Source organism: Lycorma delicatula, chromosome 7 (assembly GCF_047948215.1).
Source record: "Lycorma delicatula isolate Av1 chromosome 7, ASM4794821v1, whole genome shotgun sequence".
Lineage (NCBI taxonomy): Eukaryota > Metazoa > Arthropoda > Insecta > Hemiptera > Fulgoridae > Lycorma > Lycorma delicatula.
In genome coordinates this window covers 24,177,933-24,203,852 of record NC_134461.1, presented here as the reverse complement: position 1 = coordinate 24,203,852, position 25,920 = coordinate 24,177,933, and the positions used below count along the sequence as shown (strand labels likewise).

Here is a 25,920-nt window from a genome sequence, read left to right as displayed (position 1 = left end):
AATAAACTGCATACATACATCAGCTGATTAAAGTGTTTGAAAATAAACTGAAACATGTGCAGTGTTGTATTGATGTTGGATGAGGTCATTTTCAACACCTATAAACTATTTCAGTTATTGTAATATCAAATTCTATAAAATAATGAATTAAAAATAAAAATTAATAATTATGAAAGTCTTGTCATTATACTTCCATTATTCCAGTGCACAGCAACTTTCCAAATGTACTGTATTATGATATGCAAACATTTTATTATTTTTCAACCACAGTTCCATTTCCTACTCGAGGGCTTCAATGGTTTTGGTAATCTTTTTTTGTAATTTACAATATTGTCTATGACTGTAATAATTTCATGTTATTACAGATTAAAAAATCTAAAAAAAAGCTGGCAAATCTGACTTCAAGGGCTTCATCCTCGACAGATTATTTCTTAGTAAGAAAATTTAAGTGAAACATAAATAAGTATGTAAACACACAAGTAAAGAACTATGTAAAAAAATTATTCTGCTCTTATAAATAATATTTTGAGATGTGGAACCTGGGTTATGTAATTCTCACCTCCTTGACAGATTGAAACTAAAATTAATTGGCATCAATTATGTATATTTACAAGTCATGGTACAAAATTTCATAAACATTAGTTAACTCAATCAGAAGATGTCAAGCAAAATGATAAATGACAAAAAGAAAGAGAAAAGATAAATTAGGCTGACTAATCCCATCCCTGAGTGAAATTTTCTCAAAAAAATGATATACCAGCATAATGGATCATTTAATTATTACAATAATGAATCCAGAAGTTGCAAAAAAGAAAGTATGGTTTTTGCCATCGTACCCTTTATGGAGGTTTGAATACAAAAAAACACATCAGAAAGTATCTTAAATATCTAATAGTATTAAATTATGTAAAAAATTTATCTGGCCTTTTGAGTAAAATTTTAAGATATGGGCAGGGCTCATGGGGTTTGTATCTCCCTGTCTTTAAGGCTGATTATGATCAAAATTTAACAGCATCAATCCAAACATATACAAACATTAACATATGAAATTTCATCCAAATCAGCTCATCGATCTGTAGTGTCAAGAAAAACAAATGGGCAACTTACATGTCCTTCCAAAATTTTTCATGTTAATATTCTGTTTTTTTGTCAAAGAAGGTCCTGGATGTCAATATTTGCAAAAATGATCTAGGCAAAATCTACAAAAATTTGACCTGACTGGCATACTTTTCCCTAAGTATTATACCATATATAACATAAGCTGTGAAATATAATTATATAGCTTGCTTAGTATAGGGAAAGTAGAAACGATAATGTAATGTATTTTTATGAACCCACTTTAATATTTTTTTTTTATGAACAATCCTCTGAAAAGTTATACTCAAGAATTAGTTATAAACATTCTATCACTAGACTCTGCTAAGTCACAGCTTTCTCTAGTCACCAGGCAGGAAGGTAGTTATGGGACAAAGTTCAATCAGTAGGCCAGCTGCCATTGATCTACGCCTAGCTTATTCTTTTTTCATTCAAAGAATATCATCAGTTAAATTTTCAAAAACCAACCTAAGCTGGACAAATCTTTATGTTCATGTCTAAATATATGTAAGTTATGACGGCCTAATATAAAAATGGTTTTATGCTAGTGTTTTTGAGAATATACATTTACAGGTTTCAAATATTACTGTTAATAGAGTGTAGTTATGCATTCATTTTACAGAAAGTTTATTTTTTCCTAGAATGAAAAAATAATGTTAAAAGGAATAAAAAAAATGACATCACTTTGCATTTAATTTAAGGTAAGAACTCAGTAATAATATGATACAATTTATTCATTTTAAGACTTCTTGAAATAATGATGAATTTATGACTTCAGTCTGAGAAATAATAATTTCTCACACTTCACTATTAGCGATAAATTGACTAAATGGAATTAACACTCTTTTGGTTATAAATGAAAGAAAACTCATTCTATTTGGTTATAAATTAAAGTTTTTTAAGGATTTTTACAATAGTTTATCCATAAAATAAAAAAATATATATATACCGACATCATATCTTATATATATAATGTGGTAAATCACTCTGTATATGTGTTTCACATTATACAGACACTTTGGCAGCTCATTCTACATGTAAAAGTAAATAAAAAAGTACATAAATTAGTATGGAAGTGCTTCATTAATGAGTTACAGCTGGTAAAAAGTTTCACCCAGATTTTATTTCCTGCAGTGAAATGAAGCCATAGAGATTCTTGGGATGCAAAAATATAAGTTAATTTGATGGTTTCTTATAAAATTCAATCTGACAAATTGAAAACAAGTCTGAAAACTGTTAACTTCTTAGTCTTTTTTTTTTAGAAAACCAGATAAAAACTCACTTTCTTATATTTAACTTGTAATACCTTTGTTAAATCGCCAATAAACAGTTTAATAAAACTTAAGAATCATTTTCCCGTTAAATTTAGTTTTGTATTGCTCTATATAAAAGTCCTTTTTTATTTAACTGTTATTACTTCATTTTTAATTTATTTATACTATTCTATTTAGAATTAAATTGCCTACAACTTTTATTAAAGAGTTTTATTTGTTTATTGGGAATTTATTAAAGTTATTACATATTAAATGTAAAAAAGTGTGTTTTTCAATTCCAGTTTGTTTTTTTTTTTTTTTAGTTTTTCACCAGGGTTTTCTAAAAGAACTACAGAAGTTACAGTTCTTGGATCATTTTTTTTTCAATTTGTCAAATTGAATTTCATATGAAACCATAAAAAATTAGCTTACCAAGAATTGTGTCCCAAGAATTTCTGTATGCTTTCATTTTACTGGAGGAGATGAAATTGAGAGAAATTTTTCATCATCTGTAACTTATACAAAAGATTTCCAGACCTATGTTTATAAGTAATTTTTTCTTTATTTTTACATGTAGAATTAGCTGCCAAAAGTATTTGCATGATGTGGTACATCACTCTGTATAAAAATAAATTTTTTCATGAATTACTATTGGTTATGATTGTAAATTATTTGCTGTACCAATTTTAATTTAAACTGGTTATTTAATTTTTCTTAATAATGTGCACAGCATCAAAGATTAAAAAAAAAACAGGATTCAATTAACTGTAGAAGTGATGGTTTCAAGATACATATTCGGTAAAACCAAAAAGATAACTTGATCTAACCTATTGTTATCTGATATTAAATATAAAATTTCAAAATCTGCATTTTCAATTTGGTTACAACATTTACTGTAACACTGGCAAGCTAAGTTTCAGTAAGTCTATTTACTGGGGAAAGATAAATAATTTGTTCAAAGAAGAAAAATACAGATGGAATTAAAATTTGTAAAGCTTAGCTTCTTATGTGTTCAAATATTCCGTGAATCCTTTCAGCTATCCTTCCATGTACACAATTAACATCCTAAAAACATTTTGCTCCTCAATTAACGTCCTAAAAATTTCAGTACGACCTCACTTCACCAGGGGAGCTGAATCCATGCAAAATCTTTCACTAGCTGCAAATTGCTAACAAAGTGTTTCCAGACCTGTGATTTATGTGAATTTTTTTCATTTCTTAGAAGAGAGGAAACACCTGTAAAGTAGGTTCGTTTCGTTATGGGAAACCCTGTCACTATCCAGGGTAGGAGTACAAAGCATAATCAGTGAATAAAGTAGAACTACGATACATAACTTTAAAAACGTGATTTTGGTAATTAACAATAATCTAAAACTACTGATTGGATTTGGCTATTTTCACATAATAGAACTTACAATGTTTTATATATATATATATATATATATATATATACATAGCCTTATTCAATTGCAATGTAAACTGTTCATCTAATTATTTTAATAAAATGGCTGTTTTTAGGTCAATGCATTAGGAAAAACATTTAATAAAGTCGTTTGAAACAGGGAAGCCAGAGGATATTGTTTTTGCTTATTGCTGAGTAGCACTTTTTAAATTGAAAATAAATAAGAGATAAGCGATATCTTTAAAGAACTTAAACGCTCTCTTCTTTTCCATTAATAGTAATCCTAACCATTTGAATAATAATGATAAAACATTTGTATGGCTTACTACATTATTATTCAATCATATGGTTCAAACATTGTAATTTTTAATTCTTCAATAGGGTTTATAATAAAGGATGGGATGGTAAAAATTTACAACAGCTTCTTTTGTTCACATTATTTTAAATACTCTTCAGATTAGACTTTTCAACTTTAATTTCTAGTTTTGATAATTTTATAAAATAGAAAATAATTGGTAATAAATTAAAGTTCACACTAATAAAAAAAAAAATCAAATTTCCTTGTTTTATCATTAATTTTCCCTACTATTAATTCAGATATTTTAGAAATGTCCATTATTTAAATCTTTGAAACTAGATGAACTTAATCTAAAAAGTATTTTTATTTTATAATAAAGAAATTCTGAATGAGGTTTTCATTCTGAATTTTTGTATATAAGTTTTTCGTTTCACCATATGATCTTTTTTCTTTTGGACATTTTCTTTTAACAAGAAGAGCATGAATTACATATTCAGGTAAATATGGTAAATATCGTTGGGCAAGCTTCAGATTTAAGTCTTGATCAAATTAAGGTAATAATTATATTAGCTTCAATGGTACGAATAGTAAGTCCTCTGAAACTTAAACAACTGCTGTCTGTGGTAAATTAAAATTACATTTTATTAATATGAACTGATTCTATTTTATAAAATACTATTTTATGAAAACGATATTATAACATCTAATAACTATATCAGCTGGAAACAAATAGCTTCAAAATAAATTAAGAATAAAATTCTTTGAAAACAAAAAATCAGTCTGCATGTTATCTGCATATAACAGACTTTTCAGTTTTACTTCGGATATCATGAAAACTACTGGAGAAACAGTTCTGGAACCTATTTTATTCAAATTTGTAAGTCAAAAACCATAGGAACACACTATTTACGCCCCTCAATTAACATCCTAAATATTTCAATACAACCTCATTTCAACAGGAGAGCTGAATTCTGGGCTAGTTTCAAATCGCTAACAAAGCATTTCATTTATGTGAACTTTTTTCATTACTTTGATGAGAGGAAATACCTGTAAACTGTGTTGGTTTCTTTATGGAACTCTCTGTATAAATGGTTTTTCACTATCCAGGGTAGGAGTAGAAAGTATAATCAGTGAACAAAGTACATAACTTTTCAAAACTGTTATTTTTATAATTAACATTTATAATCCAAAACTACTAATTGGATTTGGATATTTTGACGTAACAGTACTTACCCTGACCAGCAGAATAGTATGGAGAAGTAGCTGGAGATGGTGGCATTTTATTAATCAATGCTTGGGTTGAAGTCTGTGGAATTCTTGTATTTTGTCTATGCCTTCCTTGGTTATTGTTATTATTACTGTTATTTGTATTATTGGCATTATTATGAGCAGCATTGTTATTGTTTGCAGAATTATTAGCAGACTGCTGTTGTATTGTTACAGCTGTCTGATACGGAATAGGACGCTGAATTGGATTTGGGTAACGATTTGTCTGCCCAGCCATGTTACTTCTAACCATTGTTACACTCATCTGTCCTCCACGCTGTTGAACAGCTTGCTGCTGGACTTGCTGTTGTTGTAAAGGCTGTAATAATAAATAAATAAATAAAATCCACTAAGAAAAAATAGAAGATAACCATTACACATAATAAATAAATAATTAAATATTTAACTATAAATCAAAATTCATAGTAAAGTGATTAATCGCCAAGATGGTGATTTTTTAAGTTTAAATGGTTTGTGCTTCGTAATTGTTAGGTGTATTTGTAATAAAATTTCATTTTTTGATTTTATTAGCTGATTTCATTAAATGTATGAATCTGTGCAAATTATTGTTTTCTTCACATTTATACCAATATAAACACTTATTTTGTCTTATTGTATACTATTAGTCTAGATGAACATAACCTCTAAACATGCTAAAATGTTAGCGCTTATTATTGATGGAACTTGATTACTGTCAATGTGCTTTGCTCAGAAGACTAAATAATGAAAAAAGGAGAAAATGATTCAAGGCGAGAAAAATAAACATTTATCAGCCATTACAAATTGTTTATCAGACACAGACAATATATTTCCATTGAAAAAAGAGCATGTACTATTATTATATTTTACGTTATTATATTATTATGCTATTGTTATATTATATACTATTAACTAAGAGTATATAATTATTTATTGTTTTTAGTAGACTTTTAAACACAATTTTCGTTTAATGTGTAATTTGGTGTTCGGTGATTTATTTTATATTCATATATATGGCAGCAAACAAGTGTATAAGATGATTTCAGACACGCCTTCGAAGTAGTTTTTTAAATGCCACAAATAAATGTTATTTAAAAGCAACTTGTGCATAATTTGTAAAAGGTAGAAGTGATTTTGATAGATTAGATAATGGTTTTTATATTGACAATTCCCTAATGGTTTGCCCAGAACATCACGACATAAGCATAAACTCTGCCAATTCAAAAGTAATGAAGCTAGAATACTAATAGCAAAGATGAAATGAAATGTAAGCAGCAAAAAAAGTAGCATTTCACATTGTAGCATGCAAGAGAAGAAATCTAAGCTGCATGAAGCAACTATAGTGGCCTTGGCTGAAGAGGTTGGCGACTACGTAAAATTGATAAGTTGTTAAAAGTCAAATGTGCTTTCTTGGGATATTAAATAGCAAATAAGTAGAAGAAAAATAACTTACTAAAAGAAATGATTCAAGGTGAGAAAAATAAACATTTATCAGACACAGTGTATTTCCACTGAAATGAGAGCACGTACCTGAGATGTTTTACAGTGATGACTAGGAAAAATAAAATTCTACATTTGATCACATGGCCAGCATCATTTTCTGTAAAATATGTAATTGAAAAACTGATGGCTGTTACTATTAAATGAGGGAATACAAGATCTTATTATCTGTAGCATAATAAGTGTTAAATGATGAAATCAGAGGTCATTCTGTGGTTATGACATAACAGCTGAGGAAACTATGAAAGTTATCAGAATTCAATGATCATAATGTTAGTTAGACCTTGTGGAAATTGTGCACGAATTGGCCATATTGAAAAAATGGACTAATTAAACAATCTGCCTAAAATGTAGTAGCAAACATAAAATTAATGACAGTAACCAATCCTTTGTGAACTACACGTAATTGATGTGAAACAAAAAAATTATTAGGAAGATGTGCCAGTGGCAAATCACATTGCTATAGATGCTAAATATTATGACTGGTTGAAATAAAATATTAACAGACTGACTGAGTTGACTGACTATCCATTGAGATCTGAAGTTCCCAAACTACTAAGTTTCATCAAGATAAGCAGTATTTTATCAGATTTGAAAAAGCAACTCATTTTCAATAGCAACAGCGTCAACTTCCCACAACCAAAAATCAACCTACTGCAAATGGTTAATGATATATAACTGAATTTATGTAATAAGTGTTTTGAGATTTCAAGTATGAACAAGATTTCATGGATGGGATCTCATAGAGGGAGAAATTACAGCTGATATCATTTAAATTCAATAGACAACTTTTTTAACTTATAATATTATAAGTAAATAAAAGCAGCTTGAAACATAATTTAAAAAAATTAGAAGCTTTATTGCATATTCTTAATGCAAAGCCATCTGTGATTGCATAGGTGGAAAAATGGTTACTCAAAAATTGTGAACTTAATTTTTATAATATACAAGATTATAATGACTATACGAATGAGTCACTTAAATAAAAACAAAGCTGACAGAATAGTTATTAATGAAAAAAAAAATATTCAGCATGTTCTTCCTAAAGAAGCGATGGGACTATCTAATATACTGACTGCACAGCTGAATAGTTTATATAATAATCAAGTATACAGTAACATGCAAATTAATCCGAACATGTATGGTTTATTAATAACTTTATTTGGAAAAGAATCATAGCAGTAAAATTTTTGAATATCTAGTAATTAATATGTTGTCCTTTATTCTTAATCGCTTCAAGTACACAATTTGGCATCAATGGAGCAAGTATACTCGACATTTTTTTCATTTCTTCATCATGAAACCATATCGGTATTATTCCTTTAGTGAGGTTATTTTTGTGACATAATTCATTTTTGAGTTATTTTTTTACTACTGCCCAAAGATTTTCAATTGGGTTTAAGTCTGAGGAGTTGCTTAGCCATGGGAGTAATTTAATTTCGTTCTTAGAGAAATTTTTCCCCTTTATGAGTGAAACCTTGTTGGAACACTCCTTGCCTTGTAGGAATTTGTTTTGAAGTTGTGCCACAACACTTTCCTTCGGAATCTTGATATACCCATCACTTTTTAATATATAATCTACTTCAAATGCGAAACACTTTTTCTGGATATCCCAAAACATTTTTTCTGAATATGTTTAACTGACTGTTGAATACAAGCCAGTGATTTATCTTTATCTGATCTTTTTTAACATATGGAACCCTTTGCCAATAATTATAAAAATGTGACTCATCAGAAAACAACATTTTCCCAATCTTTTTTTATCCATAAGAGCCCTTTTTTGCACAGTGTAGATGTTTGAAGCAGCTTTTTAACTGCCAACAAGCTTTCCGTCTAGCTGGAAGAAGTTGGCATCTAATAGCTGTAACATGTAAATATGTTCCACTGGCTACTAATTCTCGATTTAAGTACACAACAGATAATTTTAGATCCAGTTTACTTTTTTCACTAATAACCTATCCTGTGTTGGAGTGGTTTTTCTTTTACAGACACATTTATTTTCTTTTAAGGTGAAAAAAACCAGTTTCTTTATATGGTTTTAAAATAGCATTACCTGTCGCCAGTCCAACATTACACTCAGAAGCTATTTACCGATGTGTCATACTGGTAGGCTCAGAAAGAGAAACAATTTTCAAACACTTTGTTGGAGTTATGTCCATTAATATATATTCAAGACATACAGAACAAATAATACAAAAACATGATTTTGTAATAAAAAATGAAATAAACATTCACAAAACACTATTTATATGATGAAAATTGCTAAATAACCAAAGAAAAACCTCACATTACAAAGGTAACTTGAGAAGAATGTGTGTGGTTAAGCAATGGAGCCACAACATAGAAATAAACAAAAAAATTCCCTGTATTTGGATTAATTCTCACGCTACTTTACATAAATAGCTTATATCGTTCGATCATTCTTATGCATGTAACAAAAAGGTTTTCATACCTATGTAACGTACATTAGGTATGTAACTATAACATTACAAGAGCGGTTCGGAAAGTTCAATTTCTCAAGCTCTGCAGAATAGGCATCTGTCTCAGCTATGACTTTGCCATTTGAGGCAAATCTTCACCCAGCAAGTCATTTCTTTGAATTTGGGAACAGGAAATAATTACTTGAAGCTTAATACAGTGCATGCGGAAGCAATCTGAAGTGCAGTTCATAAATTTAAGCAGCAACAACAGAAGATGTGTGCACAGGTGCATTGTCATGGTGAAAAAGCACTTTTTTCTTGCCCAAATCTTAATGGTCTTCAATTGCTCCAACAATGCTGGGTTATACACTCTGGTGATTGTTTTTCTTTTTCCAGATAGTCTAGGAGTATCACATCACGAACATCACAAAAATAGTGGTCTTGACTTTTCTCGCTGATCGAACACTTTTTCCTTCTTTGGAACACTTCTACCGATTTTGATCCACTGTTTGGTTGTGGTGACCAACTTATATAGCTTTCTCATATCCAAATGTTTGTGTAAGATCTGTGCAAGCTCGCATATCTTCAATCATCAATATTTTAATACTGCATTGTGGATTTTTATGATGTTTTCATTGGTCGCGGTTGTAGCAGGGCATCCTGAACACTCATCATCAAAGATGGAGGTTTGACTGCATTTGAATTCAGCTTCCTGCTTTTTTACGATCAAAAACGATGAAGATTCCTTTAATATTGAATCTAACTACTTGGATTTAAACCTTTCACAATAAGATATTTTATTACTGCTTGAATTTTGATATTATCCAGTTTGCACAAAACAACAACACTTATCTACTACCTCTTAACCACAACAATTAAATAACTGAGAAGACATCTTGGAAACTGCTTAGTATGCCCATCTAATGGATATTACATTAACTACAAATTACCATTTGTACTTAATAGTGGTATTTCTATATCAGGCCGTGAACTTTCTGAACCGCCCTCATACACACTTATTTCTTCTCACTTCTGCTTGTCTTTTGTGTGATCACATGTGTATGCATGGGTATAATCGAGACATCTTAGCTAAATTTACATATGAGGGGGTACCCAAAAATAACAGTTTTATCTTTTTTTTCCCAAAAAACCTTTAATCCCCTTCAAAATACTCTCCAACATAGCGAATACATTTGTCCAATCTTTTATTCCATTGTTCCAAACATTTTTTAAAATCTGTCTGTTGTGATGCCCGACAACATCTTGTATTTTTGTATTTTTCTTAACCTCATCCATATCAGCAAAACACTTTCCTTTCAGGTCCCTCTTCATTCACAGGATAAAAAAAGCATGGAGCTAAATCAAATGCAGGGGTGGGGCAAAGGAGTCATGCCATTTTTTGTTAAAAATTGGTATGATGTGAGCAGGTGCATAGTCATGGTGGAAAAACCAGTCACCTGTCTGCCACAAGTCAAGCCTTTTTTACTGGAAACTGTTACACAATCTTCTCAAAACCTCCGGTAGAAATGCCGGTTAACAGTCCTGACTGCCGGAATGAATTCCGAATGCACCACTCTTCTCGAATCGAAAAAATAAATGAAATAAGCATCGCGTTGTCTTGATGTTTGACTTCATTTAACAAGGTTTTTTGAGCAAGGTGATGTTGCAGTCTTCTACTAGCTAGAATGTTGTTTTCGGGAGTCGTAACCTTAGCGTCAAGATTTGTCACCAATAATGATCCTGGAAAAGAATTTGGATCAGTTTGGGATTATTCTACTAAAACATGGCATCATTCCAAGTGGAGGAGTCAGGAGCTGAGGCATAAACTTCACAGTTACCCTTCTCATCTCCAAATCTTCCAATAAAATTTGTTTAATTGATTTCTTCAATGGTTCGTCATCAATCTTCAAGAACAAATGCCCAAATTTTTTTGACATTTTTGTTCGTCCAGAAAGTAGAAGGATATCCAGAATGCAGTGGTCATCAATCAAGATACCACCTTTCTTGAAACGTGAAAACCATTTGTACACTAGAGTATTTCCCATAGCAGTATACTTGTAAGCTGTTTTCAACATCACAATCATTTCTGTGGCCATTTTTCCTGAGTAGGAAGCAAAACTTCATGGCTGCATGCTGTTCATTAAAGTCCACCATGACAAAAAAATTTCAGACAGAGGATTACAAAAGCACAAATAAGCAAGTCAAAGCTTATTTTGATATCAAAAGCATTATTTTAAGTTCACAATAAAATTAACATTTTTATCCCTAGGTTCTGGCATATCTTCAGGAAAAAATGAAGAAAACTGCCAATTTGTTAAAAAAAAAAAAAAAAAATAAGTGGATTCTACATCAAGTTATTACATCTGTACACTCATCTACCTTCCCTGTAAGGCAGGTTTTTGTTAGAAAATGCATAAGAATTTTGATTTTCTTTTAAAATAGAAAATTTAAAAAAAATGCTTTGGTGACTTATTTGAAAAAATCAATATTTTGTTGAAGATACTTGTTTGGATCCATCCAATGACAGAAGTTAAAATTTTTTCTGAACTCTAAAAATCCTTTCAAATTTCTAAATAGCCTTATAAGCAAAGAATTCTAACACTCCTTTTAGTGTAAAGTGAATATGGAGAATATTGACCAACACTGGAAAGTACAATGGTGGCAAGTTCCCAATTAAAAGCAACTACTTTTTTGCTAGAGGGAGAGAAGTATAATCTCTAATATCATGAAAAAGATCACATTTTACTGAGAAAAAACAAACATACTTTTTTATAAATTATAAAATTATCTTTACTGCACAACATTTTTTTCAATGAAATGAGTATTTTTTTTGTAGAAAACAAGCTTTTACCAAACTTGAAAAATATGTTATTGAAACAAATTGGTTGGAAAAAAGGATAAGATGCATTTTTAAAGTAAAAAATAAGATTTAAAAGAAGTTTCTGATATATTTTAAAATCAAGTACAACAGACACTTAAAAATGAGAATTTAAAAAAAATTATTTTTGATTGAAAACTGTGTGCATTTAGGTGCCGAACCTGTGGTAAAGGGAAACTCATTATTTTTAAAAAAGTGTTTGTTTTATATAAAAATCTTATTGAAGCTGAGTTAGGTAATAGTAAAATTTCCTGAAATTCTACAGAAATAAATTCTTTTTTACAATAACTGAGAATAAACCAACTAAAATTTCTTGTAATTATAAGACAAAAAAGGGTAACTTTTAAGCTCTGAAATCAAATACGTGGAGTTTTTTCAATCTATAAAATGTGATTTATAAATGCAATATATGGGCAAGTAGTTTCATTTCAAGATTATACCTAATAATCTAATTTTTTTATCTTTGAGGTAAATGGGAGAGGGAAGACCTCAGCCTACGACAGGAAAAATTTATGTTCTCATTCATTTAGTGAATATTGCTCTAGTAATCCATTGATTGTTTAGTTTCTACATATACTGAAATAGTCTCATAATGCATCAAAGCAACTATGATCAGGGGGAAAAATTATAATGCAACCACATAATTTATACTTAAAAGACTAGATTTCTTTAGATGAACTGTTATAACATCAGGCATGGGTATCAGAATGTTTTTCTAATTTTATTGTATAAATAACAGAACAATTAATATCAGTAGAAACACCATGAATAAAAAGGATAACACAATACAGTTTAATTATAACAATTACACAGTGAAATCACCTTAAGACAACCATTTGCTTACACAAATTAAAGCATCATCTAAAAGAAGCCGGGATTCTTCATCTTTTTTCATCGTAGTCTTTTCTGCATTTTTCAAAGCAGCAGTATTAGCATGCTTATCCAGAATTTCTTTTTTCCAATCATTTTCAATTTCAACCTTATCATCTACATTAAAGTGAAAATTAATGTCAACTCCAATCTACTGACCTAGTTCTATAAATTCTTTTTTAGTGTGAATTACAGTTTCTTCATTCATATTTTCTTCCTGGGGTAACCCAAAATCAATACCACCTTTCTTAAAACACATTTTTAATGTACTTTAGCAAGTAAAATAAACACTCCTTTACGACAATTTTGGATGACATGGGCACTCGCCAAAATTAGCAGCACTTTTCTCTAGAAATAAATTCAATTTTTTTTTCAATTCAACAGTGAAAATGGAGCCTGTCATCCAAGCCTTTCAATTTACGTACCATTCTATCTACTTTCAGTTACAACAAATTGACATATCTTGGCCACAGCGAAATTTTTATTATTAATTGAGGTTCTTTTTCTCCAATAGCACTGACACACAACATCACTATTATTCTTTGTTTTACTTTTTTTAGTACTGTACACATTAGTACTTATGAATGTCTAGGTTTGTTAAAGCTCAATAAAAGTCCCATATTGTCAATGTTGAAAATGTCCTTGAGAGTGTAGTCAATCTGCCACTATGTCTTCACTGATGGATTCACTTTCACTACACAAAGTTTTTAAAACAATATTATTTTGGTGGCAGAATTTTTCCCAATCAACCACTGCTTTTAGTAAATGTCTTGATTTGAAATTGTTGAGAAAAACTTGTCATTTTTCTTGTAGAAGTTTACTGCTAATAGATAATTTTCGTCCTTGGGCACCTTAAAACCAAGCCATAGTTAAATCATTCACTTCTTTGTACAGCTGAAAAGTTTCTATTTTTTTTTTTTTTTATTAGCATTTTAAAACTATTCTTCTTTTAAATTTTTTGGATTTGTGTTTTACCACAATCATATTTTTTCGCTAATCTCTTTATAGTAGTCCATCCAGTGTCTTTAATTACTTTTAATCGCATTTCTAAATATAATGTTTTTATTTTTTGTTTTTCCTGACATTTTACAAATGAAATTAAAAGATAAAAAGTTGGAAACAACATTAAAATAAGACAGATGTACAATTACATGCCTACCTCAACTGAATGCAATAATGACAAAATCAGAACTTTAAGTCTGTCACCAACTGAATCACTTTTGACTGCCACCAACTTGCTGACGGCAGACATAACAATATTTTTAATATTAAAATATTAATATTTTACAATATTGTTAAAATTTTTGTTTTGCTATGTAATATTAGAAGTTTGCATTCTATAACGTAGGCTATGATAAATAACTTGGGCATAGTGACTATAAAAATGAATGAATAAGCAATGAATTTTTGTATATGATTTAAATCTATATTTTCTTGTCTAATTTTTTTAAAATTATATCTATTTTTGTAAATGACTGAAAAGTTTTTGTAGTAGAATTAAAATTTTCTCCTTGTTACATTAAATTTGTAACCGACGTTTAATTTTATATGAAAAAGAAGCAAGGAATTAGTCATCACCTTCAATGAATATTTGATGGTCTCAGTCAGGTTAAGGAGTAGTCGTATTGTAAAACAATAATACCATTGTCAGTACTACAATTTATTTACATTTCAAGAAATACTGGTCTTTTATGGAGGTTGTTGCCATGAAAGATTTCACTGTTTTTTTCCTCATTTTGCAGAAACAAAATGAGAAAAAAAACACAAAACTTGCGTGAAATATTGTATACGCAAAAAAGGGAGACTAAGGGATCATTAAGGAACTAACGAAGAAAGTAATAAGATGGATGTTAAAAAATTTGTCGCCATGAAAATTTAATTTATGAAACATAGGTAAAATTGAAACAAAATTCTAACTGCTGCTGATAAATGAGCATTATTACATGTTATGGGTGCTAATTACCAAAGTATAATTTATGTATGTGAATTGATAAAAGTGAAATGTCGCTCCTGAAAATGGTTCTCAAGCATATCAAGTATCTAATGTTATGCTTATTAGGAAAAGTGAGAAGTTAAGTGGTTTCCCATTGTCTTCTTTAATAGCCATTGCATCATCCATAATGTCTAACCCTTTGAAATTATGGTTGAATTCAGTGATATTCAGCCATACAAATGACATCACTCTAGTCATGATAGGGGCAGGCTATAAAATGAGCACCATTACTGTCAGAAAAAATAACTCTCTCTCTTTTTTTTCTGTTTACCCTCTGGGAATTACCATTCAGATATTACTTCAGAGTATGAATGAGGATATGTATGAGTGTATATTACTTCAGAGTACTACCATTCAGATATTACTTCAGAGTATGAATGAGGATATGCATGAGTGTAAAGTGAAGTGTAGTCTTGTACAGTCTGAGTTCGACCCATTCCTGAGATGTGTGGATAATTGAAACCCAACCACCAAAGAACACCGGTATCCACGATCTAGAATTCAAATCCATATAAAAGTAACTGCCTTTACTAGGACTTGAATGCTGGAACTCTCGACTTCCAAAATCAGCTGATTTTGGAAGATGGGTTCACCACTAGACTAACCTGGTGGTTTGAGAAAAAATAATTCTGGTACTACTTTTAGTACCTTAGATATTTTACATATATACGAATGGAGGGTTCAGTGGGAGTAATGGAGGGGGGAGAGAATGTGAAGCAACTAATTAATGTCTCATTTGTTACAAAACTATTTATTTTATATACTGCTTAACTTCACACACAAAAACATCATACATATCTAAACAAAATTAACCTAATGTATATATAAATGGATCTCCCCTCAATTGTAGAAAACATACTGTGAAACTATAGACAGAAGTTAGTCTCAAAGCTTTAATAAATACAAACAGTTTTTAATAAAACATAACCACCTAGAATACTGCCAAATTTATACTAGTTGGGATTACTATTCAATCTAACATACATAATAAATGATTACATTATAGTTTCCCCGGGCAGAACATCAGGCAACATAAGAAATCCATCTGTAACCGGCGCGCCATAAGTACAAACAACAAAGGATAACTTTTTTTATATTTAACCAAATATTATATGGTAGTACCACTAATCCTTTACCACCTGATTGAATAAATCAAAGTACATTTACCATCCTGCAGGTTTCCAAAAGCAAATAAAAAATTTGAGTGAATTTGTAAACACATGTTGATAATAGTGTGAAGTTTATATTGAGCAGTAGCCTATTTTGAATGAGTTAAGCAAACAGTTAAGCAAAATATACCTACAACACATTTATCATAATATGAACATGTTACATTGTTTCATTTTGCAATGATGTGTTTTTAAAAGTTTCATACTATATAAGTAGAAAATTTTAATTAAAAAAAGGCACAAAATTAAAGTTTTGCTAAGACTATGTATATATCTGGAATAATTATATTGCCATTTTTAAATGATAAAAATTCAAAATAATTTTATAAAATTGATTACTAAATTTCTTTAAATAAAGAGAAGTTAAAAACCAATTATTTCATGTTGTAAACATTGGTGAACATTTGTAATTAAATTACTAACAACAAATTTTCTTATCAACCTTGATATAATGGAGGAACATTTTTCAAACATTATCCTAACCATTAGCTTTTTATTTAAAATATATATAAAATAATATTATATACGACTGTGAATAACATTTTATTAGATTATAAAAAAACTCCTCTGATTACGGCGTAAGTCATCAAAATAATTTAAATGCATTAGGAGCTTGTTAAAAATGATAAAGCATTGCATGTTTGAAAAAAAGTTAACTCATAAATTAAAGAATAAAAATTAATTAATGAATCGCTGAGCAAGAATCTGAAAATTATGACCTGCTTAAGATAGCAACACAGTAATAAAACAGAATGAAGGGATACGATAACAGCCGATAACAGCCTTCACTGTTATGATCAACATGAAGTTTTTAAGAATCAGATGATTCATTTGTCATAAGGATAACAATATATTAGTGTATACATATTTTTTAAGTATAACCTTGAAACTGATCCTGTGTTAAATGAGGTAAGAAATACTTATGCTGTATTAGCAGTTGTTATTAGACAGAATGAAGGTGAATATAGAGTTTATCACTGTTAACAATCAGCTTTACCCTGTAAGCTTTAAACCAATATTCCATAAGTATACATTATCAAAACTTACGTACCACACATGAGATCGATTGCAAGGTTCCTCATCAACTACATTTTTTTTTCTCACTTTTTTCCTACGAAACTAGAAAACTCAGCATAAACTAACAAGTATATTGTGATTACTGACAACTGATAGAGGTACATGTTCTGTCTGAAATTATTGGCTGTGATATAAACATATCAGACAATGTTTAAAGAACACTTATTAAACTGCAATGTAGTAAATGGCAGCATCCACCCTAATGTGATACCCACATGCAAAACAGAAAACTATACTAATTACTTTTAATGTTAATTTAAAATATAATTAATTGAAATGTTCAAAGAGCTGTATATTATTACAAAAACAATAAAAATAATCTTCACTGATAGGGTCTATTACTAAATTCACTCTATAATGAACAGTGTGTAATGCATCTGAACTCAGAAATTGAAAATCAAATGAGAATTTACTTAAAGATAGAAATAATTTGCATGAATGAATGAATACTTGCTATTTGGACCATCCCTTCCTAAAAAGCAAGGGAAGATTGTTTGTTTAAATAAATGAATTAAAATTTTTTTTTCACAAGGTAAAACTAGAATGAAAATGTAAATGTAGTCTATATTAATATGAATTTAATTTTTAGCTAAATAATACAAATATGAAAATAGTTGCAGACAACTGTAAAGGAATTACGGGATTAGCCGAAACAAAAAAAAAAAAAAATACTAATTTAATGTTGGTCCTAATCCATGTCTATTTTAATATTCTGGGCTGACTATAATATTCCTTTATCTTAATCAACAGAGTATAATAACAATCTAAAAAAAGAAAACACATATATTGGTAATATATTTATATAAACTGTACAAAATCAGAAAATGCAAGTATACTTCACTTCAGCAAATTTTATGTCGAAAAATTCTGGCTATGAATTATAGAAGTCACGCAAAAGAAAAGAAAGAAGCAAGAAAAATATTCCATAACAACCTGCCCTGACTCAGTTGATACAAGAAAATGAGGAATCTCCAAAAACTATTCAATATTTTACCTTCACCTTACAATAATTGGTCAGGTAACAACCTAAAGATACCACATGCGACTGACTCCCTCCACAAGGAAGTGCATTAACCCTCAAAAAACTAGGGTACCATCAGGCGCATTCCTAGTAGTTCGAAAGACCTTCAGTGGTCGGACTGAAGGGGAATTGCATCGGGAGAAGGATGCAAATATTTTGCTAATCTCCTATGGAATAATTCAAATAAAAACATTTCAAAATCCGAAAACACAATCCTCAACTTTGTCCATCTTAAAAAAACATATATATATATTTTTTTTAAACCAATTTTTTAAGAATCATACTCCTCTGTACTATGAGGGTGATCCAGAAAGTAACTTACATTTGTGCCCAGCGTGGAGATGGGTGGGGTTTGAGCTGCCATCTTGGCGTCAAAACTACTCACATTCAGTACCAACAAGTATGCTCACACCCCACTCAAAACGCATCTAGCTGTTGTAGCGTATGGACTGTGATTTTTCTACTTTTTTGTTGTGAATTATTGAAATGTGCGCTTCAATAGAAATTCCCGCGAGTTGTAAGGTACATTTAGTGATTAGATTTTCACTGGCAAAAAAACTGAAATCAGTAACTTTGTAAGGTGTATGGAAATGGAATAATGAGTAAAGGTGGAGTGAGGCAGTGGTCGGCTTAGCCTTGTGGCTGATGAAAATCAACGATAAAATTTGTGAAAATCACTGCGTTTTCCCCCCAAATTTCACAAAGTTTACTGCATGAAAATTGTATCGGAGAAGCTTGGTTATCACAAGTTTTGTGCACGATAGGTGCCAAAAATAAAAGGCGGCAAATTTCTAAAGAGAAGTAATTGAAAAGCTTGTGCATCATCATGATAAGTGATACAATTTAAATGGCGACTATTAGAAAAATAAGATTGCCCCTTTTAAATGTATATAATAAAATTTATTTTTTTTATTTGGATGGATCTTTATTTCAAAACATAAGTTACTTTCTGGACAGCCCTCATATATATAATGTATTTGTTTTATTTTACTTTGTTAGATCATCTGAGGTTTACTTACAGGAGTTTGAAAGTAAAGCTGTTTACAGGATAACTCATATGCATGATATTTTATTACAGACTAGATATGCTGATGATATTTATGTAGTCTATAATCCAGTTATAAGTAATGAGCATTTAATCATTTTGAACAAATTAAATTCCTACTATAGTGGATTGAAATTTACCTTTCAAATTGATAATAGAGAAATAAATTGTTTGGATGTTAATATTGAAATTAATAATAAAAATAAACAATGTATTACTTCAGTATGTAGGAAACCTAACAACACCATTATATCCTCAAATCACCCGTGGTAACAAAAAATTAGTACTTACACAAACATGGTAAAATAGAGCAATTAATTACACAAAGTATAATGAAAATAAAAATAAATTAAACAAAAAAATAGGCATTATAATACAAATCACCATATATAACGGTTATGATAATTCTTTAGTAGATAATATATATAATATAAATAGATAATATAAAAAATATATAATATAAAGAAACACATGTCAAAAATTAAAAATAATACACGATTAATAACATTAAACAGCACACTAAAGTTGACAATGTATATTTAAAATATGTATATACTGATAAAATAGTAGAACATATTAAAAAAGTTTATGATAATAATAATAAATTTCAACAACCTGTGTATCAGACAAATATAAACATAATAGATAGATAAATAAACATAACGATTCATCTGATTTATATAATTTTAGTGGTATTTATAAAATTTAATGTAATGATTGTGACCATATTTATATTTATATAGGAAAGACCACTAGATCCTTGAAACATTTTAGAAGTTACAAAAAAGGTCAACTGGATTTCTCTAATGTATCTGATTAAGAATAAACATACAATCTCTCATATTAGGGCAATTTTAAAAATATAATAAGAATACAAATATTAAGGGATTAGACATTTTAGAAAGATACTATATACGAGGTTTGTTCACAAATTAACAAGAATTTTGAAATTTTGTGGGTTGTATTAATCCAATTCTCAAGATTTTTTGTTGTTGTACTGGTAAACATGTCTGAAAAGTACCTGTACACTTTTAGCCATATTGGATGTTTAGTCTGTTGTCAGCTGTCAAAAGGATAACACATGTTTTGGTATGATCGCAATTTTATATTTGTATAAATAATGAATCAGAGAATTTATATTAAATTTTGCTATAAGAATGGAATAAAGTATAGCAATGCTTTAAAAATGTTTTTTTTTAAAAAGCGTTTCCAAGAAAGTCGTGACGATGTCGAGAAGTCGCTGATGATGTTGGGATATCAATTGGATCATGCCATAAAATTTTTTCAGATGCTTTGGGTATGAAACATATGACAGCAAAATTTGTTCCAAAATTCAGCAAATGGAAGTTGTTCAGAAGTCACTACATGACGTCAATAAAGATGCAAGAACTACTGAAACGTGTCATAACAGGTGATGAAACATGGGTTTACGGATATGATGTCAAAACTAAGGTTCAATCGTCCCAGTAGAGGCATTCTGGATCACAAAGACTGAAAAAAGCTCGACAAGTACGGTCGAATGTGAAGGTTATGCTCATCGTGTTCTTAGATTTTAATGGCACAGTGCATCATGAGTTGTTGCCACAAGGTCAAACGATCAATGAGTATTACCTAAATTCAATGCCGTTTGCATGAAACAATCCATGGCTTTTGCACCACGATAATGCACCTGCTCACACTTCATTGCTTGGTCATCAATTTTTAGGCAAAAACAACACAGTAATGATACCCCAGTCACCACATTCACCAGATATGGCCCCGTGTGACTTTTTTTATTCCCAAAAATAAAGAGAACCTTAAAGAATCATCGTCTTACAAGCATAAATGAAATTAAAAGTGAATAGCTGAAACAGCTAAACACTATTCCAAAGATCAAGTTCCAGAAGTGTTTCAGGGATTGGAAAAAGCGCAGGCATAAGTGTACAATATTTAATGGGGACTTGTTTTTTAAGGGGATAACATCAATGTAGATGAATAAATAAAATTCTTTCAAAAAAACAAAAATTTTCATTTTTTTGAATACACCTCGTATATAAACATAAAACTATATTTAATATGATCAAACTTCAGAAAGAATGTGAGGATGACAGTATTTTGAAAGCTGCAATAGATGGCACCACCATCTATTATGGCAGTGATATATAATTTAATATATTTCAATCAGTATAGTAAAGAAAGTTTTCAGTTAAACTGACAAAACATGCATAATTGCTTTACTTAAAATTATTTTTATTTGTTTTAATTTGATTTTATGCCTTGATGTCATATTTTTTCATATGTAAAAATTTTTACAATTTAATTTTAATTTATGTCGTAATGTTAATTTTAATTAATTTTTCATGTTTTAAATTGTGTGTTAATTTAAATGAATGAATAAAAGTTTAAATTCTTAAAATAAAAAGATTTAAGGTTTTAAATTTTAAATAAGAGTTTTAAATAAAATTAATATATATATATATATATATATATATATATATATATATATATATATAAAACTGCCATTAAAAAATTAAATATCTGCCAGCTGATTAGAAAGATCCAGCAGCAAGGGACTAATGTCCAGGCTCTGTGTTATACAGGAGGGATAAAATATCCCCATATACTATTGTTTTCTTTTCGTATGACTTGTGTAGTTTATTTTTATAAAATCGATCAGATTTGCATTAGATTTTAATTGAATTGATCAAAACACATTAATAGAAAATTCTAGAAAGCAAATAATAATTAAAAAAAAAAAACCATAAATTATAATTCTTAAATAGTATGCCCCTGAGGGCATCATACAGATTCACATATTCTACATATGAGCTAAATCCCAGGCTTAGGCTTCCTAATGATAACTGACCTGTGTACAAGTTTGATAAGACGAAAATTTATGATGGCTCTGTGGTGGACTTGGTTGCTGACCTGGTTGTTTGCCAGAACTTCCACCAGCTCCGCCTGCCCCTGCACGAGACTTAGGTGATGGTATCTGAGATGCTAAAAAAATACAAATAAATAATTCAAAACATTTCTAAAAATCTTTCAATTAGGAAGAAAATCCTACGATCAATCAGAATTTATACATAATGAAACATAATAAAGTTAAAATCAGTCATGATCATCTGTTTTGTGTTAATAAATTTCACGTTAAAATTTAAACACTCTATAGTGAATATAATACTCAGTTTAAATTTAATACCAATGTTACTACTAGCATCAGATTATATAAAATCAGTCATAATCACTGGAATTTCAGAATGAAAAGAATTTTAAAAAATGCATATAAAAACAAAACAGGTGAAAAGAAATCAAATGAACAAACTAAATAGTGTAATTTGTCTTTTCCTTTCTTTTTCCTGTTTAGCCTCCAGTAACTACCGTTTAGCTAATTCTTCAGAGGATGAATGAGGATGATATGTATGAGTGTAAATGAAGTGTAGTCTTGTAAATTCTCAGTTCGACCGTTCCTGAGATGTGTGGTTAATTGAAACCCAACCACCAAACAACACCGGTATCCACGATCTAGTATTCAAATCCATGTAAAAATATCTGGCTTTACTAGGACTTGAACGCTGTAACTCTCGACTTCCAAATCAGCTGAATTGACCACACATCGTTCCTGAGATGTGTGGTTAATTGAAACCCAACCACCAAACAACACCGGTATCCACGATCTAGTATTCAAATCCATGTAAAAATATCTGGCTTTACTAGGACTTGAACGCTGTAACTCTCGACTTCCAAATCAGCTGATTTGGGAAGACGCATTAACCACTAGACCAACCCGGTGGGTTAGTGTAATTTGTCTAATTTGAACTAGAATAACTCAAAATTTTTACATACTCCCCAATTTGAATTCAGTTTTATTGACAATATATAATGATGCATCTTTGCTGAATTATGGTTTAGAATATTATAATTACAATGGCAAGTATCACAATGGTAAAAAGTACATATGCATGCATGTTGGCATTTCCTATGCTTAATGAGAGAGATACGCTATCACTGAAATGAAGAAATGTATTATCTTGGAAATTTAGTATGGTGATAACTTAGATATGGTAGAAGCCATTTAATTTCATGACTATCTTGAGAAGCATGTAATTTAGTGAATAATTCACTTTGAGGGCTTATAATCTTTCTACAACACAAACTAAAAATATCACCCCCGAAAAATAATAAAATCAATACAAAAAAGTTTTGTATTATTGTATTTATGTAGAAAGACACAAAGAAAAACATAAAACAGTGGTTTGGAGGAGGGAAATCCTTAACTTCTGTCTGGAGGTAACAGTTATTTGCACGGTTTACTATGTACTGTTACCTTAATGATTAAGGTACCTTCATTAAAATTAATAGATTTTTTTAATAAACTTACCACAACATTAAACATGACTAGACTTTTTTAATTAAATTGAATACTGTCAGTAACGTATCACATTATTTTTAAAGCTTATTATTGTGAGGAAGCAGCTATTTGGTGAAGTCTTTAACTGTGAAATCCAACCACTTATTTGTCATTTTTGGTTTTGGATTTATGACAAATGTGAGTAAAGTGAAGTTTTTTCAATTTTTTTGGTTTTACTTTTCTTATCATAGTTCATAGCTATATAGCTATAAATACCAGGAAATATAAAGAACAAAAATAAAATTAAGGGGTAGTGTTTGTACATACATACGTATGTGTACATATGTTGGCATGTTTGAAGCTTAATAGTAACTTTTGACTGAAAAACCAATTTTGATGAAAAATTGTACAGAGACTCATATATATATATAGAGCAATTTGTTGGTAAAATTTTGGGACCAATATATCCAGGGGGTGGGATAAATAGGATTTTGGTTGAATTTTTTCAAAATTTTGCAATCATAATGCCACTTTATATTAAGCTCAGTACATGCGTGCCTGCTTATCTTACCAGTTTTTAAAAAAATTCCCCCAAAAATAAAAAAGCTATCATTTTTATTTGCAAGTAATTTTTAACCTAACATTTTTTGTATTTTCCTAAGCATAGCAGTGGTGTAAAAAAAATACTTTGGGGGCAATATTGGGCAAGGAGAACTGATCAAATTTAAAGATATTCGTTTTTTTGAATTTTTAAAACTTTTTTAACTTTTAGTTAACTTTTTTCATGTAAAATTATTTTCCATTATTTAAGAATAGATAGCGGAAGCCAGGAACGTATTACAATGTTATTAGCTTTCTTTTTTTTTATTTATATACATTTTATGTATATAAAAAAAACTCTTTTCTTTTGAAATGTAATGTCTTCAAATAAGATATAGGTAAGTTAAATAGAAGTTCCCTTAAATAAACAGCCTGTTTTTAAAATGTATTAAATTCAAAACTAGAAAATTATAGAAATATCTAAAATAATTTTTCACAACAGCATAGGTCTTATACAGTAAGTTACACAAAAAACTGACCCTACAACACAACTTACAAAAGAAAAATTCAAAGGGATTTACAAAGTAACTTTTAGTACACAGAACTGCAACAAATTTTATACTGGCATAACTACAGTTTATTAAAAAAAAAAGAGAGAAATTTTAAGAAATGTCTTGGAGAATACAAACATGCAAAATTATAATTCTACCACTAAGTACTTCAATTTCGAGTGAGTGTCATCTCTTGATGCAGAACATTATTAATAAAATAAGAATTCAGCATATGAGTTCTTACTTTAAGTGATCTGGAGGATAGTGCAGCAGTCAACTTAAACAAAAACCTGGTCAATGAGCTTATTTGTACATGGGGAGGGGGGGGCTAAGATTTTATCAAGTTTTACCCTCATAACCTGATGGACATCTGTCCAGTAAGGAAGTAGAACTCCTAATATCTGACTGTAAAGGAAGCATGGAGGATACAAAACTGATTTAAACGAATAAAAAGGGAATACCAACAAGGAAGACTTTTTCTATGGTATGGAACAGCAGGCTGATCTTACTGAGAAAAATTTTTTGAAAATAAATCAGCAACCACATAAATTTACAATAACTCTGGCAATTAAAAGTCAATGATTTGAAGATGGAATACAGGGCCATTTAAATGGTAAGGGGATGGGAGCAAACAAAAATGAAAATAGTAGCGGTATCTGAAAGAATGAAAAAGGTGCTGATGATTGAAAGGTTTAATTTTCATGTTGAGCAGGATTCCTGAGATGCGAGAGAACTAGAATTGAAATGGCACACTTGGTGCACAAAGAACAGAACATATCGAACTGAGAGTTCATTAACGAAAGTGAAATGAGAACAATGATATACAGTCGGCCCTCAATAATCCGACATTCTTTAGTTAAAAACCTCCAGTAATGCAACATCACAACCCCGTACGGAAAGGAAACCACCTTGTAACAATTTCAGATGCCACACCAACCCCTCCGTTCCAAGTCCTGAGGGGTTTTACCAGAGGTTGTCTTTAGACCGAGGGTCTAAAGACAACCTCCTTGGTCTAATTAGTTAAACTAGATCTCAGTCAGGATGCCATCAATGCAAATGCCTCAGTAAACATTTACATCAATAAAAATTATTTTCTCATCAAACAACTTCACTTTAGGCTTCCTTCAGACATCTTCACCCCTCTTTTCCTATAATATCACCCCTCTGAACTAGCTAATTGAATCTGCGGGAACCCCGCACCTAATCCAATTTCATTACCAACGCTTGTGACTG

At 30.0% G+C, this 25,920-nt stretch overlaps 1 protein-coding gene across 9 annotated transcripts in view; it reads right to left on the bottom strand.

The window, feature by feature from the left end:
- Positions 1-25,920, bottom strand: part of LOC142328426 (uncharacterized) — a 225,623-nt gene that overhangs the window by 7,331 nt on the left and 192,372 nt on the right. For all 9 annotated transcript variants that reach the window (XR_012757269.1, XM_075372155.1, XM_075372162.1 and 6 more), the window contains 2 exons: positions 22,112-22,245; positions 5,282-5,633 (listed from right to left, as the gene is read on the bottom strand). Coding sequence is in view for 8 of the 9 variants with exons in the window: in XM_075372155.1 (XP_075228270.1) it covers positions 5,282-5,633; positions 22,112-22,245 (486 nt within the window). In the remaining variant the exon portion in view is untranslated. The remainder of the gene's footprint in view (positions 1-5,281; positions 5,634-22,111; positions 22,246-25,920) is intronic.